This window comes from Lithobates pipiens, unplaced genomic scaffold (assembly GCF_037356315.1).
Source record: "Lithobates pipiens isolate NorthernLeopardFrog02 unplaced genomic scaffold, aLitPip1_a1.2 Scaffold_16, whole genome shotgun sequence".
NCBI classification, from domain to species: Eukaryota; Metazoa; Chordata; class Amphibia; order Anura; family Ranidae; genus Lithobates; species Lithobates pipiens.
In genome coordinates, this window is record NW_027507748.1 from 370,108,764 (window position 1) to 370,124,763 (window position 16,000).

At 46.4% G+C, this 16,000-nt stretch overlaps 1 protein-coding gene across 1 annotated transcript in view; it reads left to right on the plus strand.

The window, feature by feature from the left end:
* INTS2 (integrator complex subunit 2) overlaps positions 1–16,000 on the plus strand; it is a 104,837-nt gene that overhangs the window by 52,310 nt on the left and 36,527 nt on the right. Inside the window, 2 exon segments of the mRNA XM_077484465.1 lie at positions 12,122–12,404; positions 12,727–12,831. Coding sequence (XP_077340591.1) covers positions 12,122–12,404; positions 12,727–12,831 — 388 coding nt within the window.

Sequence of the window (16,000 nt, forward strand, 5' to 3'; positions counted from 1 at the left end):
ACATTGGACCACCAGGGATGCCACCAGACCACCAGGGATGCCAAGGACAAGGTATGCCACCCTATACCACCAGGGATTCTAGTCAGTGCCACAATGGATGCCAATCAGTGCCCATAATGGATGCCAATCAGTGCCCACAATGGGCATCACTGATTGGCATGCATTATTGATTGGCACTGATTGGCATCCATTAGTGCAATATATTATAATACAATGCCGCCTATCAGTTCCCATCTGTGCCGCCTATCGGTGCCTACCCATGCCCACCTGTGCCGCCTACCCATGCCCACCTGTGCCGCCTACCCATGCCCACCTGTGCCACTTATCCATGCTCATCCATGTCAATCCGTGCCAATTTGTGCCACCTATCAATGCCCATCCGTGTCGCCCATCCGTGTCGCCCATCCGTGTCGCCCATCCGTGTCGCCCATCCGTGTCGCCCATCCGTGTCGCCCATCCGTGTCGCCCATCCGTGTCGCCCATCCGTGTCGCCCATCCGTGCCACATATCGGTGTCCATCAATGCCACCTCATCAGTGCCACTTCATTGGTGCCACCTCATCGGTGCCCATCAGTGCCGCCTTATCATTGCCCATCAGTGTAACCCCATCAGTGCCCATCAGTGAAGGAGAAAACTTACTTATTTGCAAAGTTTTGAAACAAACAAAAAAAAAACATTTTTTTTTCAAAATTTTCGGTATTTTTTTATTTGTTTAGCAAAAAATAAAAACCGTAGAGGTGATCAAATACCACCAAAAGAAAGCTCTATTTGTGGGAAAAAAATGATAAAAATTTCATTTGGGTACAGTGTAGCATGACCGCGCAATTGTCATTCAAAATGCAACAGCGCTGAAAGCTCAAAATTGGTCTGGGCAGGAAGGTGTTCAAGTGCCCGGTATTGAAGTGGTTAACTACCTTCTAGCCTTGTAAGTCAAAGGCTCGGTTCACATCTATGCATTTTCAGTGAGTTTTGCAGAAATACACTACAGTCCATTAAACATGGTTTTCTATGGGTCACGGTCACATCTATGCCTTTTTATACTGGTTTGTTTTTTGGAAAAGGTCAGGGACTTTTTTTCCCTCCTAACAGGCTGCGTTTTTGGTTCCTTAGACAGTGGAAATGCATCAAAAATGCAGTGTTTGTGTTTTAAATGTGTTTTGCTGGTTTCTCCTGCAAGACAACAGACACCTCCCAAAACTAAAAAAAATGCATCAAAAACGCATGTGAATGGAAATTTTTCTGACATCTACTTGGCACTTTCTAGCCATTTTGATTGAGGTTACCAAGTTTTAAGTGTTCTAGTTTGTCTGTTTTAGGCTTTGTTTTGTTTTGTTTTGTTTTGTTGTTTTTTTTCTTACCTCCACCCCCTTCTGAATTCAATAAAAAGAATTAAAATTAAAATAAAAAAACACGTGTGAGAGAAATGCAAAACGCACCCAGAAAATGCATCAATTGCAACCTGCATAGGTGTGAACCAGGTCTTATGGAAGACTATTCTGAGCAATGCTTTCATTGCAACCCGTGGATAATCAACTGAACTAATTTCTGATTTCATTTATTGGGGGACAAAGCAGGGAATCGCATTAGCGGTATATAGTATATGGCATTTGAGAATTCTGATTTTACCCTGCTTTCATTGGTAGCGGTGCTGGGTTTTTATACTTTATCTCTATTGATTTCTTTTCACTTTTAACAATACCTACAAAAACTTACAACATTATCATACAGACTTGGATAAGAACAATAAAAATTCCACACAACCCTTTTACTCCTTCCCATTCTCTACCTTCATTCATCCTACCCAATCACACCAACATTCTCTTTACACTATTTCCCTAACCAGCCACCCTTCCATTTAGGTATAGATACCATTGTTCATTTTCTCACACCACATCTTCCAGATCTTATTGAACTTTTTTATACCTCCCTGTCTTATATATACTGCCCTTTCGTTAAGGACCACCCCATGCATATTCTGCACCCACTCTTCACTACTGGGGGGTAGCGAGGATTGGAAAAGGCATCTAATTTTTGCTACGTTAGTACCCTTGGGATCACATCCTCCGTCTATCCATCCCAGCACACACCCCAAGGGTTCTATATCTATCACTGTCTCAAATACCTGGGTTATTATTTCCAACACCTCCCTCCAGTAGCGATACAGCTTGGGGCACCTCCAAAACATGTGTATCATATCTCCTTCTGTCCTTCCACATCTGGGGCATAAAGAGTTCTGCCTTCGACCAAACAAAAAAAGTCTCTTGGGAGTAGGGATGAGCCGAACACCCCCCGGTTCGGTTCGCACCAGAACCTGCAAACGACCCCCGCGTTCGGTACGAACGTTAGAACCCCATTGAAGTCTATGGGACTCGAACGTTCGAATTGGAAAGTGCTAATTTTAACGGCTAATATGCAAGATAGTGTCCTAAAAAGGGTTTGGCGACCTGCCTCCTGCCTCAGGGGACATGGGTCACTGCAAAAAAAAGTTTTAAAAACTACCGTTTTGGCGGGAGAACTGATTTTAATGACGATTAAAGTGAAAAAAAAAAAAGTGAAATATTCCTTTAAATATGGTGCCTGGTGGGTGTCTGTAGTATGCCTGTGAAGTGCCACGTGTTTCCCGTGTTTAGAACAATCCCTGCACAAAATGACATTAAGCGGAAATAACACCATTTAAAACTGCTTGCGGTTTTAATGTTATATCTGGTTCCTGCAATATGGTTGAAAATCATTCAGAAAAATGGCATGGGTAGCCCTCCCTGCCCATTACCAGCCTATTTGGGTCTTGTACGCATATTAAGGGGAACCCCGTACCCATATTAAAAAAAGGAAATGCGTGTGGCCCCCAGGCCCTATATACTCAGAACAGCAGTATACAGGCGGTGCAAACAAGACAGGGACTGTGTAGGTTTCTTGTGTTAAGTTGAATCTGTTTGTCATTTTCAACTGGTACATTTTTAAAGTGTAGCTCCAGTCAAAAAAAATATTTTTAAGCTTTTTGGAAAACATAGGGAAGGGTTATCACCCCTGTATAATTTGTTTTGTCGTCCATCTTTTTTCATCTCACTTGCTGTTGTCTCCTTCCGTTTGCAAGTAGGAGATGTTTGTAAATTGGATGTTTGAAAGTAGGGGCCTGCCCTATATGCTCTGCAGAAATGGCGGAACAAGGTGTTGGTTTTGCAACAACATTGTAAGCCCTCAAAGTGACTCTTGGTGGGCGCTGGAGCGCCCTGCTGTGAACGATTATATCAAGAATTGTAATTACATGCCATTGTTGAACAGTGGTAGAAAAATTGACCTTTGGTGGTTGTGGTGCTGGTGCCACAACACTATAAGTCCTCACCGTTACTCTGGGTGGGCACAGGAAGGGGCCCTCCTGTGAAATATTATATTAAGAATTGTAATTACATGTCCCTGTTAAACAGGGGCAGAAAAATTGGGCCTTAGGCACTGGTGCCATCACACTGCAACCTCTGCCATACACTCTAGTTTTATTGCAGGAATTAGCCCTGCTGCAAAGCATTGCATCAAAAATTTTACTTAAACGCCCCTGTTAAACAGGGGCAGAAAAATTGGGCTGCTGGCATCACCCAGAACCAAAAATGTTCTTCCAACATATCAGCGGAGGAGGAAGAGGATAGACAATCAACATAACAGGACAGTCACTCAGCATCAGCATAGGCAGTCTTGAAGGGATGTGGTATTTCAAAAAAAATTATTCGGTTACATCAGCTTCAGGTGCTTGGTAGCTGTGGGTGATCCAAGACTGATTCATCTTGATGAAGGTCAGTCGATCAACTGATTCGGTGGACAGGCGCACCCTGTGATCGGTAACGAAGCCACCAGCAGCACTGAAGGTGCGTTCCGAAAGAACGCTGGATGCAGGACAGGCCAGTAGCTCAATTGCATACTGTGCAAGCTCTGGCCAGTGATCCATCCTCAAGACCCAGTAAGCCAGAGGATTTTCGGTGGGAAAGGTCTCCAAGTCTGACCTTGCCCCTAGGTATTCCTGCACCATGTAAATTAGACGCTGGCGATGGGTGCTGGAACCAATCATACCTTGGGGCTGCGGACTAAAAAATTGTCTGAAAGCATCAGTCAGACGGCCACCTTCTCCACCGCTCCTTCTGACTGATGCCTCAGCAACACGTTGTCCAGGACCAGGAGTTTGTGACCTCCCAGTCTCTGGGAACGCGTTGCACAGAGCTTTCTGCAAGGCCTCCCGGAGATGTCTCATCCTCTGCTCCCTCTGCGATGGCAAGATAAGGTCGGCAACCTTACCCTTGTACCGTGGATCAAGGAGAGTGGCCAGCCAGTAATGGTCCCTCTCCTTGATCCGAAGAATACGAGGATCCTTCCGCAGGCTTTGCAGGATCAGGGAGGCCATGCAGCGTAGGTTAGCTGAGGCATTCGGTCCGGAGTCCTCTGGGTCACTAAGGACAACATGATCCGCAGCTTAGCTGAGGCATTCGGTCCGGAGTCCTCTGGGTCACTAAGGACAACATGATCCGCAGCTACCTCCTCCCAGCCAGGTACAAGTCCACGTGTTTCTTGGGACTGTAAATCATCCCTATAAGACTGCTGCTGCTGATGCTGAGTGCTAGCCTCCACCTCCATGCTGACACAATCATCCTCCTCCTCCTCTTCCTCCTCCTCACCCTCTTCCTGTGTGATGGGTGGCACAGCAGGAACACTGTCTGGATAAAGGGGGCCTTGAGAGGCAAGGAAGTCCTCCTCTTCCTGCCTCTGTTCTGCCTCAAGTGCCCTGTCCATTATTCCACGCAGCGTATGCTCCAAGAGGTGGACAAGAGGTATAGTGTCACTGATGCATGCACTGTCACTGCTCACCATCCTTGTGGCCTCCTCAAACGGTGACAGGACAGTGCATGCATCCCTGATCATGCCCCACTGGCGTGGTGAGAAAAAACCAAGCTCCCCTGACCCTGTCCTGGTGCCTTAGTCGCACAGGTACTCATTGATGGCCCTCTGCTGCGTGTGCAGCCGCTGCAGCATGGCCAATGTTGAGTTCCATCTGGTGGGCATGTCACATATAAGGCGGTTCTTGGGCAGGTTCAACTACTTTTGGAGCTCAGCCAGCCGAGCACAGGCATTAAATGATCGGCGGAAATGCACACAGACTCTCCTGGCCTGTTTCAGGACATCCTGTAAGCCGGGGTACCTGCCCAAGAACCGCTGCACCACCAGGTTAAGGACGTGAGCTACACAGGGCACATGGGTCAGTTGTCCCTGACGGAGGGCGGAGAGGAGGTTGGTGCCATTGTCGCAAACCACCATTCCTGGCTTAAGCTGGCGTGGCGTCAACCACCTCTCGGCCTGCCCCTGCAGAGCTGACAAAACATCCGCCCCAGTGTGGCTCCTGTCCCCCAAACAAACCAGCGCAAGCACGGCATGGCATCGTTTTGCCTGCGTACTTGCGTAGCCCCTGCAACGCCTACGGAGCACCGCTGGTTCTGAGGACAGAGCACTGGAAGAGGCCATGGAGGAAGAAGAAGAGGAGGGGGTGGAGGAGAGAGGTGTGTCACAACCAATAGTAGCATTTTGGAGGCGTGGTGACGGAACAACCTCCAACACTACTGCACCTTGTCCTGCATCCTTCCCAGCAGCCAGAAGAGTGACCCAATGGGCCGTGAAAGACAGGTAACGTCCCTGTCCATGCCTGCTGGACCATGAGTCAGCGGTAATATGCACCTTACCGCTGACCGCCCTGTCCAGCGAGGCAAGGACATTGCCTTCCACATGCCGGTAGAGAGCCGGAATCGCCTTCCGTGAGAAAAAGTGGCGTTTGGGGACCTGCCACTGAGGAACCGCACATTGTACAAACTCACGGAAGGGGGCCGAGTCTACCAACTGAAAAGGCAGCAGTTGAAGTGCTAGCAATTTAGCCAAGCTAGCATTCAACCGCTGGGCATGTGGATGGCTGGGAGTAAATTTCTTCCGCCGGTCCAGCAGCTGGGGCAGGGACATTTGTCTGCTATAATCGGACGTGGATGTACCACTAGCAGAGTTCCCGGAAGCACTTGGCTGTGACACACCTAATTCTACACCTTCATTCCTCTCAGAGCAGGTTTCAGAGAGGACTGAAGGTCTAGTGGGGTTGGAGATGCCAGCTGATGAGGAGCAAGGAGAGGTCCGCTTTGTTCTTTGGTGTGGGTCCTTGAGGTATGCTTGCCAACGAGCTGCATGGCAGGTCAACATATGTCTGGTCAAGCATGTGGTGCCCAAGCGGCTGATGTTTTGGCCACGTGAGAAACGCTTGAGACATATGTTGCAAATAGCAGCGGTGCGATCTGATGCACTCGTCTCAAAAAAGGCCCACACCAAAGAACTTTTAGAATAACGCGCAGAGGAAGCGCTCTGCGCAGAGGAAGCGCTCTGCGCAGGCGGAGCTCTGCGGTGTGATTCAGTCGGTGTGCTGCCCCTAAGCTGGCCCCCGGAGGGCATCCTGCCTCGTTGGACATGTGCCTCCTCCTCCTCCCTCCTTCCAGGCACCCACGTGGAGTCAGTGCCCTCATCATCCCCTCCCTCTTCATCGCTGTAGCAAACCTGGCAGTATGCTGCAGCTTGTGGAACATGACTGCCAGATTGCTGTGCTTCTTGAGCATCCCCTCTCTCTGCGCTCACGCTACTGCCTTCCTCTAGCTGAGTGTCATCATCAGAGCCCACCAATCACTGGGCATCCTCCTGGAGCATGTACCCAACACTGTGCTCAAAGAGTTCAGGAGACTCCTCAGAAGGACGTGGTGGGTCTAGGGAAGGAGTCACTGATGATGACATTGAGAGGAGGGACGACGATGTGTTGGCAGCTGCTTTTCTACTACCCTGAGACTGGGTGAGAGAGGATGAGGAGGATGAAGAGGGCTTGGTCATCCACTCTACCAAGTCGTTGGCATGTTGCGGTTCAACATGTCCAGCTGCAGAAAAGAAGGACAAGCATGTCCCATGGCCACGTGCTGATGACAATGCACCGCGTCCACGACCAGCACTGTTGTCTCTAGACACAGAGCCTGCTTGCCCTCTTTTATCGGCTCGCGCCTGTCTGCCTCTCCTTGCTGGCCTTCCAGACATGGTAATAGCCTGAAGGGAGTTGGGTAAAACAGTAGTTGGGTAGTTTATATTGTGCTGGAGGCACACGACACCCACTAACTCCTGCAGATGCCTTTTTTATAGAACAGCAGAGTTAAAGGGGTATATACAGATGTATACTGTGCTGTGCTGGAGGCACACACAACTTCCAATAACTCCCGCAGATGCCAATCGGGCCCAAATAGAGAACATCTATGTAGGTGGATAATAGCGGTATGTACTGGGTACAGAGCACGCACACAGCACGCACTATCTCCTGAGTGACACTACTGACTGCAAGCTCTATTGTTAAAGATGGACCACTAGCTATATAGGTGAGGTGAATATCACGGTGTATACTGCGGTCAGGGCACGCAGACAATAACCAGAAAACAGCAGAGTTAAAGGGGTATATACAGATGTATACTGTGCTGTGCTGGAAGCACACACAACTTCCAATAACTCCAGCAAATGACAATCGGGCTCAAATAGAGAACAGCTATGTAGGTGTATATAGTGGTATGTACTGGGTACAGAGCACGCAGACAGCACGCACTAACACTGCTGACTGCAAGCTCTATTATTAAAGCTAGATCACTAGCTATATAGGTGAGGTGAATATAGTGGTGTATACTGCGGTCAGGGCACAGACAGTAACCACTACACAAGAGCAAAATAGTAAATCAGCCAAAAACGATTGGTGTGTAACTGTGTTGAAGGTACACAGAACACCCACTGCTTCAGATGCTAACAAACACTACACGAGGCCGCCTGAAAGGCAGCTTTATATAGTGTGGGGCGTGCACTACACAGCCTGAGCTATGATTGGCCACAGGCAGGATGCCTGTGGCCAACCATTGCTCTCCTCGCTACTGGCGCTGCGATTGGCCAAGCATGCGGGGTCACAGTGCATGCTTGGCCAATCGTGAGACAGCAATGCATTGCGCCATCGCAGTGCATTGTGGGCCACACGAATTTTGCCGCGAACGGCCCAAACGTTCGGAATTCGGCGAACGCACGAACGACCGATGTTCGAGTCGAACATGCGTTCGACTCGAACACGAAGCTCATCCCTACTTGGGAGTATAGTATGCTCTATACAAAAGGAATAAGTGGGACATTTTTTGTGATGGAGAGAGAGAAACCCACGGCGCCAGCTCAAGAACCCTCTCCCATTGGGCCTCCGTAATATTTCCCACGTCTAATTCCCATTTCTTTCTATACACTTGCTCCTGTGATGTAGCCCGAGACATCTTGTGTAAACTTGCATACGTTTTAGATATTAATCCTTTCCCCGATTTCACTCGCAGTATTTCCTCTATTACTGGTATCTCACACCATTTTATTGCGTCCCTCTCAAACTCCTTTTCCAACGCGTGTCTGACCTGCAGATATCTAAAAAAAAAAAAGATTTTTTTGGTATTGCAAACTGGTCCCTTAATTCCTGAAAGGATTTCAAATTAGTATTCTGGTAAATCTGGTGGGCAAACTTTATACCCCTTCTTTCCCATTCCTTGATTTGTCCTATTTTTTGTAATTCGCCCCACTTTTTATTGGCCCATAGGGGAGAATATTTAGTAAATCCCCCATACCCCAATATTCCTTTGGATATTTCCCACACCTTTATCATTAGACCAAGTGTAGGAATATCTTGCATAGAGCTCCCTGCCTCTAGTGCTTCTACCACCGACCTACCAAGAAATTGTTCAAGGATTGTTCTCTTTCCTTGCCCATTACTCACTATGTCCCCTCCTACCAGATGTTGTAGCTGGGCTGCTAAAAAGTAATTGAACGGGTGGGGGATTGCCATACCCCCTTCATTACTTGGAGATTGCAAAGTTTTTAAACTAATCCTCGCTTGACCCCCCTTCCAAATCAATTCTCTGAACATGGAGTCTATCTTGTAAAACCATTTCTTATAGATCCATATTGGGGAATTGTGTAAAATGTACATAAGTTGTGGCAAAAGTATCATTTTAATTAAATGCCCTCGGCCTGCTGCTGATAGAGGGAGTTTCTTCCAAATATTGATTTTTTCCCTTCAATTTAAGTAGTAATGGATCTAAATTATTCACTATATACTGTTTGGGGTCTTTAGTAATATAAATACCCAAATATTTCATTTGGCTTACTATTTGCAGACGAGCAGCCTCACTGGGAAGGGGGCTATCCAGGGGATCAACTGGTAGTAAACAGGATTTCCCTCAATTTATCCTTAAACCCGAGAGGTCACCAAAGTTTTTAATTGTATACATTACTTCTCCTATTGAGTTCTGTATATCTCCAAGTAGAAGAAGGAGAAGGTCGTCTGCAAATAGTATAATTTTCTCTTCCTCCTCCCCTCTCCTATACCCTTTTATCTCTGCGTTTAGTCTGATAGACACGGCCAGGGGTTCAATTGCCATAGCAAATAAAAGAGGCGACATAGGACACCCCTGTCTCGTACCCCTCCTCAGGCTAAACCCAGCAGAGCAATCGTTATTTATTTTTACTCTTGCTACCGGAGATCTATACAACATTTTTACCCATTTTAAAAATGTCGGTCCGATCTGAAATTGTTTCAAAACTCTCCACAAATACCTCCGTTCTAGGGTGCCGAAGGCCTTGGCGGCATCCAACGATAGAACCGCTCTCCGACCGTCTCCATCCACTGGTATCTGAAGATTTAAATACACCCGCCTTATATTTATACTCGTGGATCTACCAGGGATAAACTCCGATTGATCAGGATGGATGAGTTTCTCTATCACTCCGTTTAATCTAGCCGCCAAGACCTTTGCCAAGATCTTTACATCTATACTCAATAAAGAAATGGGCCTATGTGAAGAAGGGTCGAGAGGGTCCTTATTTTCCTTCGGGATTACTATTATAGTTGATTCCATCATAGATGGAGGAAGCTCCCCTTTTAATATCGCCCCGTTTAAGACATTTAACAATTCCAGAATAAGTATCTGACCAAAATGTCGATAAACATCCACCGGCAGGGCCTGGGGCCTTTTGTCCCGCCATTTGCTGTACAGTACGCTGGATTTCTTCCAGCGTTATAGGACTGTCTAGAGTGGCACTATCTTCCCTAGAGAGGTGAGGCATTCTCAATGGCTCAAGAAATTTATCGATTCCCTCCCTTTCCTCATCCTGCTGGGAATAATGTAGATCCTCGTAGTAGGACCTAAACCTTTCCAATATAGCTGTCTTATCTGTCAATATCCTCCCCTCTACCGAACTAATCCTTGGTACCATAGATGATGATGAGTTTGTTCTCACTAGGTGTGCCAACATCCATCCTACCCTTTCACCTTCCCCAAATGCTATTTGTTTCTGAAAAATATATTTGTTTTCTGCTTTCCCCATCATTATAAGACGATATTCCTGCTGGGCCTCCAACCATACCCCCAGGTTGTCAGATGTTGAGTCCTTAATATACTGGTCCTCTAAATATATTGCTCTCTTTGAAGCATTTTCTTCCCTTTCCCTAGATTGTTTTTTTGATTTTTGAGATCTGTTGTATCAGGAGACCCCGAAGGTAAGCCTTCAGGGTATCCCACACAATACCTGGCGAGGCCGTGCCCGTATTCAGATCTAAATACTCTCTTAATGCCATTAGGACTTCCTTTGGGTCTCCCATGAGCTCCAGCCAAGAGGGGCTAATTCTCCATTCTCGGAAATGATTTTACTCCCCTAGAACTAGAGAGGCCGTCATTGCTGAGTGGTCAGAAAGTCCTCTTGGCAAATATTTTATCTTATTTACTAATGTCATCACCTCATCATTCCCCATAATCAGATCTATCCTTGACAAAGTCGAGTGTGTAGTAGAAAAGCACGAAAACGATCGATCGAATTTTTGGGTTCTGAATTCTCCAAAGATCCTTCAGGCCCATCTCTCTCATAAACTGGGGTAAACGACCCTCTGTTGTACCCCTCTAATGTACCCCACAGGGAAGTCTATCCATCGTTTTATCCATAACCATATTAAAGTCTCCCATCACTATTAATGGGACTCCCGGCTTGTCTAACACAAACTCGACCAGTTCGTATAGGACATCTGTAGAAAAGGGTGGTGGTATATACAAATTACCCATGATCAGTATCTTCTCTTCTAATTTACCATATATAAAGATATATCTCCCTTGCTCGTCTAACTTGACCTGGAGACAGTTGAAGGGTGTCCCTGCTTTAATCAAAATACTGACCCCCCTAGAAAAGGATGTATGGACTGAATGATATTGGATGGGATATTCCGCCCATCCCAACTGTTGGCTAGATGCATTTGTAAAGTGTGTTTCCTGCAAGCAGAGTATCGTTACTCCATGTGACTTAGCCATCGACCTAACCACAGCCCTTTTCCTCGAGTCTCCCAAACCTCTAACATTCCAAGAAACTAAAGTAAATCCACCCTTCCCTGACATTGTAGGTTTACTCATTAAGACTAATAGCGGTGCTGGGTTTAATCTAAGTTCAAAAGCTCCAGTTCCAGCTCTTACTATGATTCTAGTGAAAATGAGCTAAAGTTTCTCGAGCTTGCAGTTTTTTGTCCTTCTATGTTTCCAACTTGAATCTCTTTACAATGCCCAAAATAGATGGCTCGGTAAGTACTGTTCTAGGCAACAAAAAAAAAGTTTTACTCAAAGTTGTACATGTAATCCTCTTGGATCAAGGAGAATTCCTCCCAGTATTGGACATCAGGCAAACAACACATTCCACCCACCAGCCTACCCAGTTCAAAAATTCTTGCATCAATCTGCCCTTTCAGATCTTCACATATAGGTGGCTCGTTTGAGCTCTCCACTACTCTCCAAGGTGAAAACTGTTCTATTTAGTATGCTGTTTCCAGCCTATAACTCTGCATTGAGATGCTGGAATGGTTCAGCTGAATCATCAGTCTCCTAAAGTCTTCTTTAAATGCCTCATAGCAAATCCTTTTCTTGGCAGACCAGACTAAATACTGAAAAGTCTAGTCCGTAGCTATGAGATGTATATATTTTTTTTGTGCATAGTTTGATGTAGCCAAATATTTCATTATACGTGTAATCTGTTCCAGGACTGGATATATACTCAGCTTTGTGAAACAACCCTTCCACTGCATCAGCAGCTGCTCCCCCTGATTGATGTGTACATCAATTCTGTCATCACCCCAGCATCAAAGTCAAGTCCAGAGGCCACTAACAAGCCAATCACCGAGCAAGAAATCCTGAAAGTTTTCCAGGGTCACCCAGGGGAGAGTCCACGCTTAAACCAGAGACACAGAATAACTACTCAACTTCTGTTGCTTTATTACCTTCTTTCTTATGAGGAAGCTCTTCTAGCTAATTCAAAGACATTAGGTTGGTAGTTGGCTGTAATTATTTTGACAGTTTCATTAACATATGTATTTCATGTAGTAGTTGACAGCATATTTGTGCAGAAGTTGCATTCTTAATGCATGCTTACAGTATTTTAACTGTGACGCTGATTGGAAGAATACTCAACTTCACCTTGTTTAGCTATTTTTTTTTTTTTTTTTTGTCTTCCAATTCATTGAAGGAAAGTCTGTGTTTTTGTGTACTTGGAACATGTGCATTTGGCTCTTTATGTAATAGTCTATCTATAGTGGGCACAAAAATATAAATGTGCTTATTGAGATATTTGTTACTAATGTTATTACAGCGGCAATGCAGAAAAAGCCAAAGTCTTACTCTTCATCATTGATGGACCAAATTCCTATAAAATATCTTATTCGACAAGCACAGGGTCTACAGCAGGAACTTGGAGGTAAGAATATATTTTGACAAGGGCTAAGATTATTGCATTAAAATATGTATTATTAACAGGCAGGAAATTATTGTTAACCGCTTTGCGCCCGCCCTATAGCCAAAAGACGGCTACAGAGCGGACGCTAACTGCCGGGCGGCCGTTCCTGAACTGCCTCCTGTTTACTTTCGCAAAGCGTGCTCCCGCGAGCGCACATCAGGGAATTTCTTTTCTGGCCGTGTCCCTCGGACACAGACAGTCACAGATCGCTGTAAACGGCCAATCACCGCAGCCGTTTACAGCGCGATCGGCGTGTCCAATAAGAGATGATCTCATATGTAAACATATGAGATCATCTCTCAGCGCCGCTCTCCTTCCTCACACAGGCAGCGTAGAAGGGAGAGATCAACGGCTGCAGCGGCCGTAAGTTTAAAAAAAAAAAAAAGTGCCACCTGCCCCCAGTGCCACCTGTTAGCGCTATCTGTTCCCAATGCCACCTGTTAGTGTTATCTGTCCCCAGTGCCACGTGTCATCAGTGCCACATAGTGCCATCTGTCATCAGTGCCACCTGTCAGTGTCACGTGCCATCTGTTGTCAGAGTCACGTGTCATCAATGCCACTTTTCATTGCCATCTGTCATCAGTGTCACGTGTCATCGGTGCCACGTATTAGTGCCATCTGTCATCGGTGGCACGTATAAGTGCCATCTAGGGGTGCAACGGATCGTCACCGATCCGTGATCCGGCACACGCCATGATCCGCGGAGCGCTCCGCGGCTTTGGCCTAGCTCCGAAGCGGCGGCCATCTTTCTACACCCAGGCTGTTTACACTGATCGCTCCGACGGAGCGATCACTTGTGAACAAACCGGCGTCATGTCATGATGCCGGTTCCTCTCTCCCCTCTCTGTACTAACCTGTACAGTGGAGGAGAGGGATCCTGAGATGGAAGCAGCCATCCCTCCATACCCTGCAATACCCTGCCAATACTCTGCAGTACCCAGCAATACCCTGCCAATACTCTGCAGTACCCAGAAATACTCTTGCAATACCCCAATACTCTAGTGATACCCTGCCAATACTCAGCAATACCCTGCATGCCAATACTCGGCAGGATAAATACTCAGCAATACCCTGCCTGTCAATACTCGGCAATGCCCTGCCTGTCAATACTCGGCAATGCCCTGCCTGTCAATACTCGGCAATGCCCTGCCTGTCAATACTCGGCAATGCCCTGCCTGCCAATACTCGGCAATGCCCTGCCTGCCAATACTCGGCAATGCCCTGCCTGCCAATACTCGGCAATGCCCTGCCTGCCAATACTCGGCAATGCCCTGCCTGCCAATACTCGGCAATGCCCTGCCTGCCAATACTCGGCAATGCCCTGCCTGCCAATACTCGGCAATGCCCTGCCTGCCAATACTCGGCAATGCCCTGCCTGCCAATACTCGGCAATGCCCTGCCTGCCAATACTCGGCAATGCCCTGCCTGCCAATACTCTGCAATGCCCTGCCTGCCAATACTCTGCAATACTCAGCCGTGCCCAGCCATACCAAGCCGTACCCAACTATGCTCAGCCATACCCAGCCATACTCAGCCAATATTACAGTGGGGGGGATTGTGGATATTACAGTGGGGACTATATGGTGGTGGAATTTTCACAGGTTTTTTCAAATTAAATTATTTGCTGATCCGAAAAATGATCCGATCCGTGACTCTGATCCGAGGAACGATCCGATCCGTGAGTTTTTTGATCCGTTGCACCCCTAGTGCCATCTGTCATCAGTGCCACGTGTCATTGTCCTGGTGCTCCAGGGCCTTCAAAAGTGTAATAGGTAGTCAACAAGTTAAATGTGTAATTTATGCTCCTAGAACATGTGACGGCGCTCCCTGCATGTTGGGCCTCTCTATGTGGCCAGGCTGTGAAAAAGTCCCAAACATGAGGAGTAGCAGAATTTTTTTGGGGGTGTCATTTGTGGTATACACATGCCACGTGAGAGAAATAACCTATTACAATGACAATTTTGTGGGAAAAAAAATCTTAGTTTTGCAAAGAATTGTGGGGAAAAATGACAACATCAAAAAGCTCACCATGCCTCTTACTAAATACCTTGGAATGTCTACTTTCCAAAAAGGGGTCATGTGGGGGGTATTTGTACTTTCCTGATCTGTTCGGGTCGCAAGAAGTGAGATAGTCCACCAGTACATCAAATGTGATCAATTTTGTATGATTCACACCACAGCTTGTAGACTCTCTAACTTTCTCAAAGACCAAATAATATCCACTAATTTGGGTTTTTTACCAAAGATATGTAGCAGTATAAATTGTGGCCAAAATTTGACGAAAAATTAATAATTTGCATATTTTTGTCACAAACAAAGAAATATGTGTTTTTTTTTCAAAATTTTCAGTCTTTTTTCGTTTATAGCGCAAAAAATAAAAACCACAAAGGTGATCAAATACCACCAAAAGAAAGCTCTATTTGTGGGGAAAAAAAAGAAAAAAAAATAATTTGGGTATAGTGTTGCATGACTGAGTAATTGTCATTCAAAGTGTGAGAGCACCGAAAGCTGAAAATTGGTCTGGGCAGGAAGGGTGTTTAACCACTTCCCACCCGGCCAATGCACATATACGGCCAGGGTGGGAGCCGTCTACTTCTGATAGGACGTTCAGAAACGTCCATCAGAAGGAGTGGGATCGCGCGCGCGTGCCCGCGCAGCGGCGCGATCCTGATGCGCCCGTGTCACCCAGACACGGCGCATTTCAGATCGGCAGGAGGGCTCTGTGATTGGCCCTCCTGATCCCATGACGGCCGTGTCCAATCACGGCCGTCATGTGATATAAACAAACAGCCGGTTGCTAGGCAATCGGCTCCTCCTCTCCTCACACAGAAGTCATCGCTGAGGAGAGGAGAGCAGATCGCTGCAGCCGGCTGATGATCAGTGAGTATGAGCTGTTTTTTACAGCTTTTTACTCACTGATCACCAGTCTAGTGTAAACACAAATCACCACACAGTATAAACACAATGTCCCCACACATGTCCCCAAAACATACATGTCCCCAAAACATACATGTCCCCAAATAATTAATACACATGTCCCTAATAATAAAAACATGTCCCCCACATATGTCCCACTAAAATCACATGTCCCAATGATTATCTGCACACATATGTACGTGATCATTTGCGT